This window comes from Phocoena phocoena, chromosome 4, assembly GCF_963924675.1.
Source record: "Phocoena phocoena chromosome 4, mPhoPho1.1, whole genome shotgun sequence".
Classification (NCBI taxonomy): domain Eukaryota; kingdom Metazoa; phylum Chordata; class Mammalia; order Artiodactyla; family Phocoenidae; genus Phocoena; species Phocoena phocoena.
In genome coordinates, this window is record NC_089222.1 from 135,444,325 (window position 1) to 135,466,002 (window position 21,678).

The following is a 21,678-nucleotide window of genomic DNA, read 5'->3' on the forward strand; positions in this document are numbered from 1 at the left end:
GGAGGGCACTGACATCTGAAATTCTGAGAAAAGGTACTTAAATATATTAATGGACCACTTATCAGTACTGTATTAAATGTAATCAGATTTCACGTAAACCAGAAACCAGATTAAATAGATGGTCAATTTGGTTAGCTCTTAAAATATGGGCTTGGGAATTGCCAGTGCCCTGTGTTACATGTCTGGGGAAGAGGGTCTGAGTGGTGAGGAGGCCCCGCATAGCGGTCCTCACGTCTCCCCGTTTTCATTGAATCCAGAAGGTCCTCGCAGATACCTGCGTGCACACAGGGCAAGTAAAGCCACAGTCTTTCCCGTCTCCTTGGTATCTTCTGCTGCAGTGTGAAGTTCAGCTAGAGTTCACGCTTCTGAAGTTTCTTAAGCATTTCGAAAGTGACTTCAAACTTTGGATCCATTTTAAGAAAGTGACTTTTAGTGCAGGAATCACTGGGAAAAGGATTGATTGCCAAGGATCCAATCTGAAATGGCCAAACATGAGCGAAGGAACAAGTAACGGAACAAAATGAAAAGGGAAGGGTCAGAATATTGAGAAATCCGAAAAAGGAATATATTAATGAAAAAACAATGTCCTTATTCAAGCTGCCAAACTTTGATTTCCTTGTGCGGGAAATCATTTTTCCAGTTTTAACTGTGGAGGTGTGTGTCACCAGTGCTGGAGGGCTAAAGACAGAGAGGCTTCTGTTCTGCCTTGTACATTTGGATGACCTTGTATCTCGGGGTCTGCTGGCCTCAGCCTACAGGTCAGCACAGGGAGGCTGAAGCAGCCCCTTGGAGAGCTGCCCACATTAGCATAAGCATTAGGAGGGTTTGTGTTTTTTGGTGTTTGTTTTAGCTTTCTTTAGTGCCTCCTGCAGAGGCTCTTATAATGAGGACTAAATTAATTTAGTCCTCCATACTAAATTAATTTACATTAAGCTCTGCATTTAAGGACTATCATATGAAATTTTAGCAAGAAACACTCCATCCATCATCCATCATAAAATGAACTTTTCCGGTAAATGGTGTTTTTTTGTTTTGTCTTTTTTGGGGGGGAGTTTTTTGCTTTTTGCATTTTAAAAAATACACAAAGGCCTAGGATAAAATGGACAAAAAGTGGAAATAAGAAATGTATGTTCATCTTTCCAGAAATCTTTTATTCTCTACCTAGTGTAGTGTCTAGAATTTTGTGTCAAGTGATCTTTCTGAGAGTGTGACTTGGTTTCTAAGCCTTAGTAAAGTCAGCTGTTTATAATTCAAAAGAAAAACTTCCTCTGGAATGCACATCCTTCACATTCAAGACAGTAAAGAACATTAATTCTTGTCCTTTACGACTAAATTACATGAATAATCAAATGTAAGAAACTGTGATTTGTCTTTTCCACTTGTTCAGAAAGGCGTGATTATTTTCTGGGATTGGGTAGACACTACTTTTGTCAGCAGCCCACTCTACCTGTTTATACTTGAATGACAAGTAGGTGTCCGTTTTTAACCAAAGAATATATATTTTAAATTTTGTGTTCTAACAGCTTCCTGCCATCTGTGTATATGGCACAATAGGACTTAAATTTTCACCGAGGCACTTGAATAATGAAAAACGTGTCTTATTTAATTTACATAAAGGATATACCATGTCTAAAAGGTTTCTAAAATGGTGACTTGGTACCTTCAAAAGTGAATCACAGATACTTGATGAGCTCACCAAGGAGCCTGGCATGTCAGTGCATCTAACCCAATGCTCAGCATGACCTAGGTACTCAGTAAATGTTAGCTAAGAGTGAACGTGAAAACCATTTTCATGTAAAAAGAAACCATGGTGTTAAATCGGGGATCACTGTCAGTACTGGTGTTGGTGGACATGCAGTTGGGTTTTTTTGTTGTTGTTCCTGGTCCTGGGTCTTCACAGGAATTGTCTCCCCGGCTGCAGTTATTGAATTTTTATGTGCAGTCGGGGAATTTGGAGCCCAGGGGGTTCTGTAACTCTGCATTTTATCAGTGACTAGCCTTTCTCTTGAATGGACCTTATCCTAATAATTTCCTTATTCATAATCTTGCTTTTGCAAAGTTGTCTGGGATTTCTGTAAACAATCAAGCTCTCTCCGTATCTCAATATTTCTCCCCACCAGAATTTATTGCCATGTACACTTACGAGAGTTCTGAGCAAGGCGATTTAACCTTTCAGCAAGGGGATGTGATTTTGGTTACCAAGAAAGATGGTGACTGGTGGACAGGAACAGTGGGCGACAAGTCCGGAGTCTTCCCTTCTAACTATGTGAGGCTTAAAGATTCAGAGGTAAACCCACATTAACTGTTTCCTCTCCCTTTCTGTGCAGCGATTCTCTTTTCAGGGAGTCATGATGTTTGCCGGTGGAACATCATTGTTGGGTTTTGCTAAGTTCTGGAACGTGACAGCAAATACAGTGTGACCTGTAATTGTTTGAAATTGTCTATTGGTGCCGCAGGGTCAGCCTTGGCTTCCCAGAAGCAGAAGAACCCCCCCGGGGCTCAGTGGAGACTGCTCATAATGAGGCTGGTCTGCATCAGCTGGGATAATACTCAGGATTCATCTCTATTCCTGAATGTAACTGACTTAGGATTCGGAGTAAATATTCTAGATTTAGTCTTCAGGGTCACTGATTTGAGAAACTTCAAGAAAGATACACAACAATATCTTGCCCATGTAGACAAAAGTATTTTGGTGATACTGGCCCCAGAATATTGGGCAGTAGAGAGTTTTTAGAATCTGTATTTTTGCCTACACACTAGGAAGACACAAGATCTAAGAAATTGGTACACTTTGGCTAGAACTTAGTATCTCCGTTGATCAGACACTGAATTTATTTATTTATTTGTTTATTTATTTTTTGAGGAACACGGGCCTCTCACTGTTGTGGCCTCTCCCACCGTGGAGCACAGGCTCCGGAAGCGCAGGCTCAGCGGCCATGGCTCACGGGCCCAGCTGCTCCACAGCATGTGGCATCTTCCCGGACCGGGGCACAAACCCGCGTCCCCTGCATCGGCAGGCGGACTCTCAACCACTGCACCACCAGGGAGGCCCCCTAGACTGAATTTATTTTAAATGCTGTTATCCTTACAAATTGGAAGTGTCTCCCCATTGTTGTTAATGGGGCCCTAAAAATTCAGTTGCATGAAGTGGCCTTGAGATAGCACAAGATTAAGGAAATGGTGGTGTGGGCCTACTAGAGTATGGGAGCCTATCTCGTAGTGGCCAATTTCAAGTTAGTGGGAATTTCAGGTTATAGATGTAGTCATTTAACAGACCCATGGCTGCCTGGGGAGCGAAGCTGGGCCTGCTATGGTAGTTCTTCCATGTCAGCCTTCTCACCTTCCCTGCAGTTCCTAGGAATAGTTTTATTTGCTGTTTTTTTTTTTTTTTTTTTTTAAGGAAGGTCATTGTTGTTTTGGGAGTTTTTGGTTTGTTTTCCCTTGCTTTGGTCTTGAGAGCAGCTTGCTGAAATTCCCCTGGAGGGATTTGCATAAGTGTTTTACCCTTGGAGAATTTGGCAGAAGCTGGAAAGAAGGTACTTCTTTTCTGTAGGACAGTCATCGTATTGTCCTCTGCAGACCTGGAGAGGGAAAATTCAACTCTTCTCCAGGCCAGCCAGTTATATCCAATAAGAACCATGGAGATATTTCAGGGGAGTAGAGGGAAAACATTAAAAACTAAACTGGATTTCTGCTCCCATGCACAAAACCTCTTAAAATGGCTTTACCTTTGGGATCAGTTAAACACAAAATACATTACTTGTATTATATTTTAATAAATTAGAGTTTTCTACCAAAAACCATCCAAAGTCAGTAAGTTTCAAAAAATGCACTGTGACATTTTCTAAAGGTAAGTTGAGTTGTAAAGTGCTTTCTTAACCACAGCCTTAAATATCAGCCACAGAAGAACTAACAGTGCCAAAGATTTTAGACATTTAGCAACATTATTTCATAATAATGAAAAAATCCAAAAAGGCAGCTCTTCCATCCTACTTGGACATAGACTTCAATATCATAAGGCCATATCCCGCCAAACTTAAAAACCAGACCCAGCTTCAGATACCAAAATTGACCCGTGGACAAGGGGGAGGTTGTCCTAAACCTGCTTCCCTCCTCTACACGAGCAGGGCTGGGGCACGTAGCCTGGATCAACTTTTCTGCTGCATTCTTAAGAAGCGCCAGGATGGAACCTGGCCATCTGACTGCGTCTCAGCGTAAGTGCTGGCTGTGGTGTTTAAAAGGGAGCACATTGAAGCTGCTTGAATTCTATCACTGGCTTGCTAATTGCTTTGTTCTTTTTATGGAATAGAGAGAGCATATTTAAGCCTGTACTGGGAAAGTAACTGGTCATTTGGAATCTTCTATCATTAGTGTTCCTTCATTTTGATATGCAGCCTATAAAAATTGCAAGGAAGATGGGTATTGTATAACTTGGTTAATACAGAAAGCATAATCAGAGTAAACATTTTAATTCAAACTTTCCCTGGTAAATGGTTATTGAATTTCAGTATAAATATAGGTAGGGACAATGATAAGTTGTGTTCCTGGTAGATAATTACATATTTTTATTATTAAAGTTACTCTCATTTAGTTAATTAAGCCTTTTGTTTTATTCTGTTTTAATTGGAATACTTAATTTACTGGAAGATAGGGACACAAGAGTGAAAATTAATCTGGAATAAAGCACTTTGCAAGGACAGATTACGGCCTGGCCCCTGTCCCAACTGAGTCTCTGCTGGCTTGGCTTGCTCAGCTGGTTTAAAATTCCATGAGTATCTATGAAGGAATTCAACCCCAGAGCACTTTTGAAACACTTAGTAGTTGGGGAAAAAAATGGTCTGCTTCTATGGGCTGTGTGTCCAGCATTACAAGAGAAATTTCAGTGTTTAAACAGTGTTAAGGTTTGGGTGGAAAGGATATACAGGAGAGTGGCTGCCTCTTTGGGTAATGGGATGGGGGAAGGGGTGTTTGAATTGCCACTGTACTGTTTTCCTTCTTTAAAAAAAAAGAAAGCCCTAAAGCAAATGTACCAAAATATTAATATTTCCATGTATTGTTAATATTAATTTAATTAAAATGTTAATAATATTTTCACATATTTAGTCTCTAGTATATGGAGACTATAATAGACATCCATTGCACTCATGGATGTCTATTATAGTCTCTGTACTTTTTTTATGTGTGAAGTGTTTAATAATTAGCCATTTGGACATCAAGCATGAGCTTAGTGTTTAGGCTGTAGACTAACAGTCTTCCTGGCGGGGCAGCCCCTGTTTCACCTCACCAAGGGACGGGATGCGCCCATGTTACACACAGTCAATACCTGAGCCCTCTGGGGTCCTACAATGCCACTTACTTTGCTAATTTTTCTCTTAAGAAGAGAGTAAAAGCTACATGCTTTTAAAGTACTTATTTCGCCCCATGCTTTCCTTGATACAGATCATAATGTCAGGAGATACAATGCTATGTTTCCCCAGAATGAAAAGGGGAATTTAGGGGCTCAAGCGGGTTTGTGTCATCATTAATCGTTTTTTAAGTTGCTTGACCAAAACTCTTCAGTATGCAAATGAGACCTTCTGCTCTGTTTTAAGGGCTCTGGAACTGCTGGGAAAACAGGGAGTTTAGGAAAAAAACCTGGTAAGTGACAAACCCTGATGCTTATTTTTCAATATTTTAAATGTAATTGATAGTTGCTCCCAATCTTTGTTTATTGGAGCCAGAAGCCTTAAAAAAGAAAAGAAAAGACAAAAGAATCTGTCCGAAGAGTGGTTGGAGCAGATCCTTTCCTTGGAATCCATTAATAATGTATTTATAGATGATTATGAAATATGGCTGTTGCCTCGCACATGGAGAGTAGGGACATTACCAGACAACGTTCTCTTGGGATGTGAAGAAATAATTCAGGCAAGATGGTGGGAAGTTATAATGCATGAACCTGTAGGATTTGGGGTCAGCAGCTGCTTAGTCCTCCTCTCGTTAGGTTCAGGAAGCCCTTGTTTGTTTCCTGGAAGCATATTTAGTCCCAGGACATACATAACCGAGGAGATGAGAGAGCAACACGTATTATCAGAGTGCAGGTCCTATTAATTTAGAAGCCATTGGGTGGTTTTCCTCAGGTACACGGTGAAGGTACAAAAATCACAGTCATCCCTCTGAACTCAGAGTGTTTTAGTTTATTTAAACAAAATCACATATTCTATACATACAAGCCTGAAAGAAGAAAGAAGCAGATGTGAAATCATATGGTTGTATGGCCTGTCTTCCTCTCTAGATCATTTGAGCTTTTGTGCTATTACAACCTTAAGAAATTACAGGTTGAGAGAGTCACCGCAGTGCTGACAGGGATGTGTGTATCTGTGTCTGGTGCTCAGCTCCAAATGGGCTTACCTGGCAAAGAAAGGTGGGTTTTTAGGCAGTTGTAGGATTTTAGTCTGACTCAGATGTTGGACCACCCCGGTCAAATGTCTGTTTTAACCAGGAGTATGCTACATTTTGAATTGTCATTCCAAAGGGTCCAGAGGGGCTTAACTTTGCACTGAAACCAGCGAGCTGCTCAAAAAAGCTGGAAAAGACAGAAAAGAGTGTCAGGGCAGGTCACTGGCTACGCAGGCCAGGTCTTTTGAGGAGCAGGGACATCAGGGGCCAAATCGGGCACTGATTTGGATCTTTTCCAAATGGAAAACTCGTGGAGTTTAGAGCTAGTCCTTGGCATGTTGGGGGAGAATTCTCATCCCCAGCACAGATTTCCCAGCTTGAGCTCTCAGTGGAGCCCACGTATGTGTACGCTGGGCTCTTTCTCGCTTCGCCTGAGCTCTGGGATGCATGTGTCAGGGCCAGCCCGCACCGGGACAGCCTGGCGCTCCTAGCCTGGTGGCCGCTTACTGAACAGGGTCCTAGGGGGCTAATGTGCCTTCAGGGAAGCAGGAGCATGGGCCTTTCACCTCTTTCCTTCTGTCTGTCTATCTTTACTTCATTGCTTCTTTCTTCATCTCTTTCTTTCAAGAACAGTTATGATGGGGAGAGAGTGGAGAGGAATAGAACAATCTGTTCTGTCTTGCTTCTAGAAGTTCACAAGACCGTCGCTGCGGATACACCAGCATTCGGTCAGAGGAGGATTTTGTCCTTTCGTAGTTGAACTCATGTGCCAGGAGAAATGTACTTTTCAGAGCCTGGTCTGTGGTACTGCTGGAATTTTTCCCATGAGACTGTTCACATTCAGGAAAAGTACAGAACTGTTTACATTTTTTGTTTTCTGTGCTGAATTGTTGTTTTGCATAAAATCCCTCCTCTTGACTGCAGGATCGTCCTCTAACTTGAAGTAAAAAGAAGTAAACTTACATTGATGTGATTCCTACCTGATATTCAGGGATCACCCTCAAAATGTGAGCCTCAAAGAAAATGGGCTTGTGGGTAGAAGAGAGAGTCTAAAGAAAGTCATAACATAGAAAGAAATTAGCTAGTGCACACTCCTGGTGGTTTCTGAAGAAAACAGATTTCTCTTTCTACTGTACTTGGCAGGTGGAAAAGGTTCACTTGAGTTCCTTGATTCGCTCAACCATCCTTGACTGGACCATGTGCTAATAATAATCAGCACTGTGTGAGAGCGGAGGGCAGTTGGGGATGAATGAGGCCCAGCTGCTGCATCGGGGTGTTCTTGGGAATTGGGGCAGTGGGGGTAGGGTGCGGACTTGGGGGAGAGTGGGAGGTTATGGAGGCAAGTTGGTACGTTCTGAGAGATGAGGGGGTCCTCGAGCAGACTGGGCAGAACCGGAAGACAAGCCCAGCTCCTGAATACTGCATTTGCCATGTGGTCAAAGAAGGGCCACCGAGCCTTCTTCATTTAGTAGAAAACCGGCCCGTACACCGGCTTTGACGATGTTGACCCGTGAACCTGGGAGGTGGCTGTGTCTTCTTAGGCTCTCCTTTTCCTGACTCTAATGGTGCACTGTTATGTTTGGTCTTGTTTTCCAGAAATTGCCCAGGTTATTGCTTCCTACACTGCTACTGGTCCCGAGCAGCTTACCCTGGCCCCTGGTCAGCTGATTTTGATCCGAAAAAAGAACCCAGGTGGATGGTGGGAAGGAGAGCTGCAAGTCAGTGTCTTTTCCATTTGTTTAAAATTCTCTGCCCAAATTTCAATATGCAAGATCTCAAAGGGACACCGTTTCGTTGCAAAGTACAGATAACCCTGCACCACCTAAATCCTGCGTTTGTGTAGTGAGAGATGCCATGTTATCTGAATCGATTTGGTTCCTAAGCTTTGGGCAGCCAGGAGCAGAATTGTGAGAGCTAAGAATTCTTCTGAAGATGTATCTAAATCTATTGCATTCTTGAGTTCAGACAGTGAGTGGTGGGATAGTGAGAGTTCATGACGGAGTCATCCTTAAGTCACAGCATTGAAGGAGCGGAGCTTTCCATGGGCGGGGCTGTAAGGTGTGGTACCAGAGTAGCCTTTGCATTCAAAGCCACATCTGTACAGCACAGCAGTTTTAGTTCCTGTGTGTGTGTGTGTGTGTGTGTGTGTGTGTCTGTCCCCTCAATTCATCTTTCTGTCAAGGCAAACCTTGGTCAGGAAGGCAAAGGTCTATGTTGTGGTGAGGTAAAGAAATACAGTACCTTTCTGTGCATCTAATTAAAAACTAAAGAGCCGGAGAGTGAAGAGTGAGCTGGTGGACTGAAAAAATGTGTCTTGGCTGGAATAGAAGGCACAGCCTGGAGTACGCAAAGGCAAAAGTTGCCCTGGGAGCTTGCTGGTGGGCACCCGTTAAAGCCCTATCGAGCAGGGGGGACGGGATACAGTTGATTGGCTCAGGATTCCATTGGGGTCCTGGAATCCACACCCCCTCCCCTTTTTTTTTTCTAATTTTTTTTTTTTAGTGATTGAGTTTTTTGGCTGCATGGCTCACAGGATCTTAGTTCCCCGACCAGGGATTGAACCCAAGCCCCGGCAGTGAGGGCGCCAAGTCCTAACCGCTGGACCGGCAGGGAATGCCCTCCACTCCCCCTTTTAATATGTCTCTTCCTTCACTGGGTAGGAGGAGGCCTTCCTCAGACCGGAGCGTCTCATTTCTTGTAGAGAGTTGCCACCTCATTGGCTTTCCCATCCATATGTGACTCCCCTGTTCTGAAGACTTAAGGGGTGTCCCCTTGACATACATACACTAATATGTAATAAAATAGATAACTAATAAGGACCTGTGTATAGCACAGAGAACTCCACTTCGATGTACAGTAGAAACTAACACAACATTGTAAAACAACTATACCCCAATAAAAAATTTTTTTAAAAAAAGGGGGTGTCCCCACTGGCCCTCCTTATCAGCCTGCTGGCCAAGACTCCCCTCAGATGCCCTCTTCCCCTTCCAGCATCCGTCTTACCAGTCTGACCTCTCACAGCGACATCTCTACTCCAGCCTCATTCGGTGATTTGCTCTCTTGAAGACAAGCAGCAACCCTCAGACCCCGATGCCTCACTGCCTTTGCCCATAGCGCCTCCCCACATGGTCATCTCCACCTCTCCCCCGTTCGAGAGCCAGCCAAATCCCACTTCTTCCGGAAGCTTTCTGTGACCATCCCACCAGAAGCGACGTCTTCTTCCCGTGAACCGTGGTGGCCCCGATGCCTGCACCACTCTTGGTATTTAGTGTTGATGTGGATATTATTACTTCCATGCATATTTCTTACTTCCTCTTGTAGGCTGTCAGCTCTTTGAAGGCAGAAACCATATTTTTTCATCATCACGTTCCTTGTACCTTGCTCAAAAGAGAGTCCTGAGTGGCTCTTGCAATCCATAATTGCTGTGCCCAGGGGGGCTTCTGTTGCTTTCACCAGCCCTTCTCCCCTGTGGATACACAAATGAAGAAATTGCCAGTGAGCTCTGTGTTCCGCCCTTGTGAAGCTGCAGGGATGGGGGAAATGGTGGAGCTGTTGTGAGACCTACGGCAGCGTATGCTCAATAGATTAACATGGGGGAGCTTTTAAAGGAGTGGCTTCAACCATTGGTGGATTAACTGTGGGTTAGAACTTTAGTCCTTGAGCCAAGGACATGAAATCTATGACTCCAAGGAAAGTGAAATTTGATCGGCGTTCTAAAAGTAACCCAGAAGTATCCCTCTTGATAAACTGAATCAGATGAGAGAGCAGGGGTAAGATGGTGGGAAGTTTCCTTTTCTCTTAATTTTATTTCCTTATTTTTGGGAATAGGTAATATATTCACATGGTTTCAAATTTTAAAATTACAGGGGACTTCCCTGGCGGTCCAGTGGTTAAAACTCCGCGTTTCCTCTGCACGGGGCGTGGGTACAATCCCTGGTCGGGGAGCTAAGATCCCACATGCTGCGTGTCGTGACCCCCAGAAAATAAATTAATTAATTAATTAAAATTATGAAAGGGAATTCAAATGTCTCCCTCCCACCCTGTCCCCAAAAGCAGCTGTTTTTATCAAAGCCTTGCTTCTAGAGGGGGTGTGTGTGTGTGTGTGTGTGTGTGTGTGTGTGTGTGTGTGTGCTCTGTAAGTTAAGTTCTCTGCTCCTGGTGATGTGCAGAAGGGTAGTTATAACACTTATCACATCCCTAACTAGAGTCTTCATCTCATGGAATTGTGTCAGTAGTGCAAGTCTTGGTTCGCCAACTTCATTATAAGTTCTTCTGTGTCCTATACTATCCCCTTCCAACAACTCCCAGCATGTAAACACTCAATGAATGGATTTTGTGTCGAATTAGATAAAAGTGAAGGAGGCAAGAATGGTGGTGGAGAATGTGGCTGATCCATCACGTAAGCCTGATGGCTTTTGAAAACAAGGTGAAGTTTAGACTCCTTGTGTCCTCCATATATTGCGTGTATGTCATCTTGTGTATGTACAGTTATTCTCCATAAGAAGATCGCAGATGTGACTGTGAATCTTGGCTTGCCACTGATTAGCCTGTAACCTTGACATTGTCACTTAACTTTTCTGAGCCTTACTCTTTTTATCTGGGAACTAGGAGTAGTAATAGTGGGAAACGGAAATAGTAATAGTATTATCCTTCTGGAATTGTTGTGTAGGTAAATGCAGATAAGGTACTTAGCACAGGCCTGGCTCATAAAAAGCACCCAGCACGTGTTGACTGCCATTATTATCATTCCTAAAATCCATATATAACATTGGCATAAACCGTAATCTCTACATTACCTGAAAATGACAGCTGAGAGCTGTTAAATGAGCAGAGTTTCCCATCCTGTACATACTACATTGTGCTCTGTGATCCACACAGTCCAGCCCATGCCAGAACATTCTAGGCTTTGCTGATTGATAGCTGCCACAATTTGGATTTTAGCTGGCATGTTTTCATTTTGTAATACAGTAATCCGTAGATTCTGCTATTGATGTCATTTGTTTTTCAGTTATATGTAAACTTGGTATAAGTGCAAAGTAGAACATGAACCTTTGAAACATTGTAATGTAATTTTTTGTTATTAGGCACGTGGGAAAAAGCGCCAGATAGGCTGGTTCCCTGCTAACTATGTCAAACTTTTAAGCCCTGGGATGAGCAAAATCACTCCAACAGAGCCACCTAAGCCCGCAGCATTCCCAGCAGGTAAGCAGCTTATACTCTCCGCTCAGAAGATGGTCTGTGCGTCATGGTAGCCTTTCCACTCAATTTTTTTAGCTTAGATTGTCTTTCACACTGGCTGTAAGCGCTTCTTGTACTTGCTGGGGCTGACACCCAGCTAATGTGATATGGAGTATGTTTTTCAAAAGGACCAAGTATCGAAGCAGCTTTGCTGTGCTGGGTACAACAGAGCCCTTGTTGGAACCGGCTTCCTAAAGGGGCCCTGAATGCTATGCCATTGAAGCCAGATTTTTCTCTTGATTTCCTTCCAGCTATTTAAATTGGAATTTGGGCTAGGGGGCGAGGGGACAAAAAGGGCCTCCTAAAAATAAATGGCCGGGGTCTAAATAGGTCAGGAGATTGAGCTGGGAGGCCCCAGGGCTCTGTTGGTTGTAATGTGCCGCTCAGCTGAGACTGAAATAGCTCCCCTGCGACATTTCCTGCGAACACAGGGGCTGCGCTTAATGGACAGGATGTTATACACGCTCTCCTAAAGGGCTAAAAAGGAACAGAGGCTCGGCAGCTTAGATGGTTGGCTATTTTCTGATTGAAGAGACCAAATTAGATGCTTCGGTAATAGTTGAGATGGGCGAGGTTAGGGGAGCAGACTTCTGCTTTAGGTCTTTAAGCCATCAGTGCTTGGGTGGCACTTGTGGAAAATGCAGAATTTTCATTCCAGTACCTTGTGGTTAAATGTCTATGCTGTACATCCCCAGCGAAATCAGATTAAAACCTGGCAGCCTTTGCAAGAAATGAAAGGACTGGCCAACACTGTGACTGGTTCCCAACCACAGCTGGGCCCCTTTGCTTGAGCCGTGGCCTCATGTGGGCAGAGGGGTGTGGTGCCAGCTGGATCTCCTCTCCCTTGGGGAGGCCTGGCGGCGTCCCCTTCATCAGGTTGGTTAAAACCCGCAGGAATAGTTTGCTGAGGTGATTGAATTAGCTGGAGCATCTTTAAAGCCTAAGACTGTATAGAAGTTGGTTAGGAAAGATTAACTGGGGGTAAAATCTAACTAGGCAAACTTTATCTGAAGTGTAAAAATGCCAGGGAATAAAGGCAGTGTAACCTCCTGTAGTTTTGAGGGAAAAATGAGAAAAGAAAAATTGTTCTTGAATGTGGAAATTGTGTGTTTCTTTGAGAAAAAATTTTGAGACACAAAGGTACAGCAGAATAAAACACTGATTTTACTTTTCACTAAGAGTTGAACTTTTTGGAGGTCAGATGATAATTACCTTCCACCTTAAAAAAAAAAAAAAACCAGAAAAGAAATAAAGAGCAACAGTGAAGTCCCCATGATATGCAGCTGTGTGTGAAGTTGGGCCAATGTTCAGAGTCAGCATTTTGAAGGAGTGCCGCTGCACTCAAATAGAAATGATTCCATGGAAACTTTCAGTTATCACTGTACATTTTCTGCTGACAACTAAACGTGTAAAAGAGGAAGATATTATAGAAACTCAAGGCTTGGTCTGACATTTTTGCTGTCGTCTTGGTTTTCAATCCTCCGTCTTCCTCTACTGCCCCCACTACACAAAGCCCATCAGAGCCCTCCACTTACTTCTGTCCTCTTCGGAGAGGACACAGATGAGACACGAGAGTACCTAATACCCCCAGGTAGCCTGTCCCGCGAGCCGCGCAGGTGTGCCGCCGCCCCTCACCTGGCCTGTCTCCTGCAGTGTGCCAGGTGATCGGGATGTACGATTACACCGCGCAGAATGACGACGAGCTGGCCTTCAATAAGGGCCAGATCATCAACGTCCTCAACAAGGAGGACCCCGACTGGTGGAAAGGAGAAGTCCACGGGCAAGTGGGGCTCTTCCCGTCCAATTACGTGAAGCTGACCACAGACATGGACCCCAGCCAGCAATGTAAGTGCCCTGGTGCCTCGGTTGCCTCTCCTCTCTGGTATCTCATGGTGAAACATGCAGCATTGCTCTGATTCTGCTGAGCTTTGTTTGCAGAACTTAAAGCTAGACCATTGCTGCATTCGCAACAGTCTCTTTGAAGACCTTCTGTAATGCAAGACTTTATCTCGTGGGGTTTTTGTTTTGTTTTGTTTCTTTAAAAAAAAATCATTCCTTCTGTAGCATGTCCCCTCCCTTCCCTCCCCCCCTTTTCCTTTTTTTTTTCTTTTTAATCATTTTGGCACCATGCTGTTTACATGCCTGACTCATTTTCCTAGCTTGAATTTTGCTCATTGTTTTGTTTTGCTTATGTGTTGTTTTCCTCCTTTTTCTAGGAATCATATGTTGTCCATCCCCCCCTCAGGCTTGAAAGTCCTCAAAGAGACCCACTATCCCATATCACTGCCCAGAGGGATGATGGGAGATGCAGCCTTGATCATGTGACTTCCAGCATGATCACCTACTGCCTTCTGAGTAGAAGAACTCACTGCAGAGCAGTTTACCTCATTTTACCTTAGATGCATGTGATGGCAATGTTGAGTTATTACTTGCACAGATAGAAGCAAAAAAATTACAAAAATACACAGGGTAGTGGGTCCTTTTGTGGCTTTCCTAGTGACTCAAATTGACTTCCCCCCACCTTTGCACAGGTGCTTCCAATAGTTTTCAAATTATTTTAAAATAAATACCTTAGCCTTTTAATAAAAAAATAAATGAATTACTTCTTTGCTATTTTGGTTTTGCAAAAAGACCCACTATCAAGGAATGCTGCATGTGCTATTAAAAAATGTTCCAAATGTCCATAAATCTGAGACTCGATGTATTTTTTTCATTTTGTCCAGTGTTACCAACTAAATTGTGTCGTTTGGGTTTTTGACCCCTACTATAGAAGTCCAGAGGAGTTCAGTATATCTGTTTTAAAGACGTGTAGAACGAGGCCAATTAAACAGAAGCTGTTTTGTGCTTGTTTGTGTGTATCAGATGTACCTTGTTGAGCATGTAATAATACATCCTGTACATAAGAAATTAGTTCTTTCCATGGCAAAAGCTGTTATCTTGTATGATGCTCTAATCACATTACATTAATTCTATTTTGCACAGTGACCTTGTAGCCACACGAGAAAGCACCTGTGTTTTTGTTCGGTCTCAGATTTATCTGGTTGAGTTGGTGTTTTCTGTTTTGGGTTTTTAATTTTGCGTGTTTTCATACCATAAATCCGTAGACAACACCACTGAGGTTGTTACGATCAACAGTATCTACAATCTCGCCTTGGTCTCTGTTACACCAAGTTTTATTCCAGTGACTTTTCATGGAATGACGTATTTTGAACAAGTAATTTTCTTGACAAGAAAGAATGTATAGGAGTCTCCCTGCAATTAATTTCCAATGTTTACATTTTTTAACTAGACTGTGGAATTTCTACAGATTAATATGAAATGGAGCTCATGGTCCGTTAATGTGTTGGATATGTAGTAGCTGAAGCCATGTTTGTCTTTTAAACACTAGTTGGAAGCTCTCAATAAAAACGCCGTTGCCGACAGCACAGCAAATGGGGCGGGGGGCAGGGAGCCTCAAGCACAACCTAGCGGTTCTACTAATGACTTTTAATAGTAGTGAACTTCTGTTTCTACGTCTCTCCCCTTGGGGATTCCGTGCTGGCGATTGTGTAGAGGTCTTTCTCCACTCACATGGTGCCGAGAACGAGGACTCCCCCTCATTCACTGGCGCGTCAGTATTTTCATGGATATGAATGTAAAATATATAAATATATAAACCTGCGGCTTTAACAACTGTAATACAACTTTTGAATTAGTTATGTGTATAGATAATTAAATTCTTCATATAAAAGTTAGACGGAAATGTCTCTGTGTTCTTGATGTTGGAAGCTGGCAGTGGTGACGGGGAACAAGCAGACTGGACGTGAGCAGGTGGCCTGCTGTCCATTGTGATACAGACACCATGAGAGCCTCACTGAGTCTTCTTTGAACGGCCCTCCCTCTTCCCCTGCTACCCACCCCTCCCTGATCAATCTGCAAACAGTTAACCCTCATAATACTGGTTTTGAAGAATAGAGGTACCACCCAGCTTCGTGCTTAACTGTCTCATTGGGCTTTTGGTACATGGTACTGATACATTGGCAGGTGTGTGATGTGACTCAGAGTATAAAACATTTGTCCAAAAGATATATCACGATAAGGGTCTGTTGAACATACAGATGTGGGTAAATACGGAAACTTTCACATCTTCCATACTGTTGTTCTCCATCCGTTTCTGCCTTGCACACTCCAGTCTCGTTGCCTTTGCAGAAACAAACTGGTGTACACGTTGATGGAACTGTTGGCTGCGATGACCACGTGCTTGATTCCGTTCAGGAACTTCACTTATTGGTCCTCCCCTGCCATTCAGTGGAAAAGTGATTTCCTTCATCAATTCACCAAATATTGTGGGGGAGAGATCCATCGGGTGTGGACGCCCCTCTGGGTTCTGGGGAGGGTGTGCTGCTCCGTCAGTAGAGACAGGGTCCCTGTCCTCATGAAGTTCATGTTCTCATGGGAGGAACAAGCAGAAAACCAAACTACTGCATAAGTATCTGTACATAAGTATATGTGGGGTGGGTGTGTGCGTGTGCGTGTGTGTGCTAAGGTGATGCGTTCTATGCTGGGAGAAATATGGATACCAGGTAACACTGAGCAGGACATCTAGAGCCGACCGGGCGGGGAGGGCGTTGAAGGGAGGGATCAGAGAACACTTCCAGGAGAAAGGGATGTGTAAGCTGAGACCGGAAGGATGGGTAGGAGCCGGACGAAGCCGGGAAGAGAAGTGGCTGTTTGAGGCAGAGATGTCACACGGAGGCCCAGAGGTGGGCGGAGAGATCCCTGTCACTGTCCCCCAGCCCACCCCCTTGTGAGCGGTCTCTTGGCCGGGACCCCTTCACCTGTATAAGTCAGTGTTTCCAGCCTTGAGCTCGGCTAGCAGGGATGCAGTTGCCAAGGTGGGTAATGCTCTATAATACTCTCTATAACTCTCTCCAGGCCCCTCTCCATAGATCATCCCTCTAGGCTGTGTTCTGAGTTTGTTGACACAGGTTGGTCCCCAGGAAACTGCTCTTTCCCCCTCCCAGATCATTCAGTTTGCACTGGATTGTAGAGTATCCATCTGACCCAGTGCTCCTCAACCAGAGGGAGGGAAGACCACGGCATCCAGTGGGTAGAGGCTGGGGATGCTGCTAAACATCCTACAATGCACCGGACAGTCCCCCACAGCGGCGGTCCCCCTGGGGCCACAGCGATCTGGCCCCAGGTGTCCCCAGTACCAAGGTTGAGAAACCCTGGTCTCATCCCACTGGCTGCTGTGGGTAATGCTCTCCTGGTTGCTCTGGGTGAATATACTTGCGACTGAACTTTGGGTACAGTTTTGCCCCAGTGGCACGTGGACAAGAAGAGGACAACTTGCTTTCCTGTGTCCGCCTGCCCCGCCCATGCAGAGCAGGACCCAGAGAGCTGAAGGCAGCCACGTGGCCCAAGCTCCAGGCTGCCTCTGCATAAAATGGTATCTGGGAGAAGCCGATCTAAAGCAAGGATTCATTCCCCTGTAAAGTTACAGTGTATTACATCATTGCATGTCCACCCTGTTCTGGAAGTAGGCCCAGATCCCCTAGCAAGTGGTGACTGGGTCCTCTCCACCTTCTCTGATGGCATCAGGAGAAAAACCTGCTAACACTAGCTTAGGAAAACCTTCGAAGTGGTGGGTTTAACTGTACGAAGTATTTGCCAGTACTCCTGTTTCTGACCTATAAAACGGCAGTTTCATGTGGTTCAACCCAATACACTGTATGATCTCCGGGCACATTCTAGGGTAGGTGCTCAAGAACGCCTGTCCAATGGGTGGGACCGGGAGCTAGTGAATGAGAGGAAAGCACCGACTTCCGGTTCTTGGGTCGCAGTCTATCACCCCCAGAGAGGAGGCCGGGCTGTCTCTGCACTTCCCTTCCGCTTTTAGGTGTGAGCTTCCTGAGAGCAACAGTCTCCTTAGAAGGGGCTGCTCCTGAAGCCTCTCGCTCATTGGTCAGTGCAGGAGGCTGAGGACCAGGATGCCAGGGCGTCTTCCCCTGCGTCTGGACCAGGTCTCCATGCCAGCCCGGGTCTCAGGTGAGGAACAGGCCTAACAAATCAGTCAGTCCTGTTTCCTGGCAGAGTGAAAATCACTTATGAGAGAAAGTGAACATTCATTTTTCCTTCTAGCAAAATTGTAAGTTAACCCTATTCATTCTTTTTAGTTCCCAAAATGCCCAAGAGAATTTTTATGGAAACGACACGGAATGCCAACAGTCCCAAAACTGCACAGAAAAATAGCCCTTTCTTCAAAATGTCTGATATTTTGGATCTGGTAGGATAGGGAAACATAATGAGGTCAAGGATCACCATAGCTTGATGTGAACATCTCACTTCAGCCAAACTTCTCTTGGGCCTTTCTTTAAGAAAATTCCACACATAAAAACCAGACTTCCAAAGTGTTTCCTGGTGTGTGGTGATTCCATATCAAAGGTTTCCATTGCCTCTTAAGAAGGTTCTGTTCTTGACATTGAAAACTCCCTGGGCATTTTTTAATAATATAACTTGAGTCACAAAAACTGAAGGTTTTGTTTGTAGAAAATGAGAATCAGCTATACAATTGTATCGATGCCACCTCCTGTTAAGCATGCTACCTCTTTGAAGCTACGATGTTATTATTTTATGTTGTCAGCAGACTGTGTGTGTGTGTGAGAGAGACAGACAGACAGACAGACAGACAGAGGCAATGATTTACAGGTGACTTAAATGCCCACGTCAGTAGCTTGGTAACAGTGGGTGAATGGTGAGCGCGTAGTACCACCAGTAAGCAGACAAGTATCACTCTCGAAGATCCTGGCACAGGCTGACAGCCACTGTTCCCACATCTACTTGGCACATAATGTCACATGATGCCACAGGCTTCCAAAGAGGAAGCATCCCTTCCTTTGACCCAGCCCATCATGTTTTTAAAAGTTGGACAGAGTCTCCTCTGTGTATTTTCTCCTAACTGACACAGGAGGAGGAAAGGCACTTTTGAGCTGCCATTTTTCATCAACGATGCTGCTTCACTCAGAGTACTGAACAACTTGACTCCCCTTAGGTGCCCCAAGCTGCCCCTTCCCCCCTCGGTCCCTGCCACACACAGTCCCCTTTGGTCCCAGTCCACGCCCCACATAGGAAAAGGTCTACAGTGGCCGCAGGTACATGCAGAGGTGCTACCCCCTGCCCCCCGGGATTACTTGAGGAGGTTGAAATCTTGGAGAACACTGGGCACACGCCCTGCACTTTGTAGCTGAGGGCACTGACGGTCTGGGAGCTACAGTGACATTCTCAAAGGCAGCTCCCAGACTCTCTGGCTTGTGCATTTGAGAAGAGCAGCCCTATCTCTGCCAGGGCTTCAGAGCCACCCACCTCCACATCATCAGTGACTGCATCTGTGGAAAGATGGAGAGCGAGTTCCCCTTCCCTTGTGTGTTCCTCCCACTCCTGGGGCTGCCATGGGAGGGAAGGATTCCAACATATTGCTGCCCCTTTCAGCACATGGGCTCAAGACGCCACTGGCTTCCTCAACCTTAGTCCTTCTCACTGCAACTGCAGGCAGATTTTCCAAAGACACAGGCTCTCTCTCACTCTGGACCAACCTAGGAACACGTGTTGCTGTAGCTTCTCAATTTTCATTCCTTGGCCGCTGTATATAATAACACAACTTATCTACAGGTTTAGTGTAATATATGACTCCATTTCTCTTAAAATTTTGGAACACTTGCTTTTCTTTCTTTCTTTTTTTTGGCTGTGCTGTGCAGCTTGTGGGATCTTAGTTCCCTGACCAGGGATTGAACCTGGGCCCACTGCAGTGAAAGCGCCGAGTCCTAACCGCTGGACCTCCAGGGAATTCCCTGGAACATTCTATTTGGGTAGATAGTAGAGGGGAGCGTGAGGGATCCACATAACTGTATCCTGGGCCCTTTTAGAGGCTAGGAAGCAATACAAGATGGCAGTTCAGAGCAGGGGTTCAAATCCCAGCTCTGCCCCTCACTGGTTGTGTGGTCGTGGGCAGATGACTTAACCTCTTTGTGCTTCATTTTCCTCGTTTACATATGGAGAGATAATAATAACACCTAGCAGATAGTAAGCTCCCAATAGGTATTAGCTTTGTTGTTACTGTTGCTGAGGAGAAAAGGCATCTGTGCCTGGTCGGGGAGCATCACGGAACCCATTTAACTGGCTTCCTGTTTTCTTGCATTAAACCAGACAGCACAGGATCGTGTGCATTTAAGACTTTCAGAAAACGCGCTTTTGCAGATGGGGATTTCAGAGAAAAAAGCTTGGACAGCTTCCCTGAAAACTGTCAGACGTCTCATTCATTTGTGCGCAAATCGGGGCCCTTCTCAGTTAGCGGGAGGCTGGCCCATGTCAAAGCAAGCAGCTTTTTCAAACACCTTCCTGTGCTCCCTAAACGTGCAGGGGCATTTGGGATTTGGGCCACAGTCTCGGCAGATGTCCTGGCAGAGGGGGAGAAGCCGCCCTGGGTTTCACACGGCTGGTTGGCAGTGGGGAGACCAACAGAGCCAGTGGAATGCACGAGGCTTTTAAATGTCACGTCTGTGGACTGTGTTGGCAGGCCCATGCGGCGCTCCACAATAAACCTGTCACACAGGCATTGAGTCACTGGGTCCTTTATTTCTCATCACTGCATTCTGTGGCCTTGTGTTCTCTTGCCAGCAAAGATTGGAACGTTCAGCCCCCAAATATGCCAGAAGCTCGTTGTTTTTTAAAGCAACCATGTAGCTTGCCTAAGGGATGTGTATCACTAGGGGCTGCTTCCCCAAGGTACTGTCTCCAGAGCAACCACCCCCAGCACACTTGAAGACTGGAGGTTAATTTTCTCCTACCCCCCTGTGCACACCCTGAGATGCTTCTCAGGATCCAGAGCTTTGGGCCTTGGGCATCTCTGCCCTCTTTGCCGGGCCTCCAGCAGACCGCAAGCCCTACAGTCTGCCCCAGCGCAGGAGGCAAAGCCAGGATGCCCCCTCTCCTCTCTGGGGCGTTGCCTTGGGGTTCTGAGGCCCCCTTGGGAAGGGCCCCACACATCTGAATCCTCTGCTGATGTGATCTCGGGCAGGAACCTTCACCCTACCCCATCCTCAAGGGGCAGAAGTACATCTGCCCATCCTCTCCGTCCCTTTCCCCCCCCCCCCGACTGTATCACAGGCTCAGGACACCGCCTGCATGCTGATTTCCAGCAAGCAACTCCTTTCCCGCTACTTCCTTGAGAATCTCAGCTGAGGAATATGGATCCAGGTGTTGAGGCTGAGCTCAGCAGAACCCCAGCAGACAGGGCGCCTGCTCCCCAAGCGGGAAGAGGCCACCAGCAGACAAATAAGCAAAATCATTTCAGCTAGTGGTGGATGAACTGGGACAAGTGTGACGGAAGGCCAGGGCTACAGCAGATGGCCTCTCTGGGGAGGTCACGTGGAGGGGTGGAGATCTGACTGCAGAAAGAGTCGGCATGCAAACGTCAAGGGGAAGCGTATTCCAAGCCCCAGGAACAGCCAGTGCAAACGCCCCAAGGGTTGATGAGTTTCTCCTGCTCCTCCCGTGAGGATGCACCAGTCTTCTACCCGGTACCTGCTCCATGCTTGCCAGCTTCCAGCCTCTTCTCCACACCATGGGCAGAGAGCTATTTTAAAAACCCAATTAATTCTGCTTAAAATCGTCCAGGGAGGTCCCAGTCCTCCTGGGATAGTGACCCCAATCTTGCATTTGGTCCATGAGGCCCCGCTTGATCTGCTCCCTTCTCCCGCCCATGTGCAGCCCCTGCCCCACCCTCTCATCATTTATTCCTACCTGTTTGCCCATTTGTGCTCAGCCTTCCCCAACCAGGGTCTTCCTTTCTGAGCTGCTGACGGGACCACCATTAGTGGCCTCTGTCATCTACAAACCTTCCACGTTTCTGGCGTCAGAACGGGTTGTGGGTGCAGGGGCTGCAGCTACTCTGGCTTCCAGGAGGAGATACTGATGCTTAAAGAGGTGAAGTCCCAGGCTGGTCTCCAGCATCCTGGTCTAATGTTCTTCCTAGTTCCTTCTGCTACCTTTTGGGTCACCATGATGACCCTAAACAGAAGTCCGGGC

The 21,678-nt window shown here is 45.5% G+C and overlaps 1 protein-coding gene across 3 annotated transcripts in view; it reads left to right on the forward strand.

The window, feature by feature from the left end:
• ITSN1 (intersectin 1) overlaps positions 1-21,678 on the forward strand; it is a 169,220-nt gene that overhangs the window by 105,075 nt on the left and 42,467 nt on the right. For all 3 annotated transcript variants that reach the window (XM_065875722.1, XM_065875723.1, XM_065875724.1), the window contains 5 exons: positions 2,121-2,287; positions 5,592-5,637; positions 7,972-8,093; positions 11,460-11,577; positions 13,267-13,458. In XM_065875722.1, the coding sequence (XP_065731794.1) occupies positions 2,121-2,287; positions 5,592-5,637; positions 7,972-8,093; positions 11,460-11,577; positions 13,267-13,458 (645 nt within the window). The remainder of the gene's footprint in view (positions 1-2,120; positions 2,288-5,591; positions 5,638-7,971; positions 8,094-11,459; positions 11,578-13,266; positions 13,459-21,678) is intronic.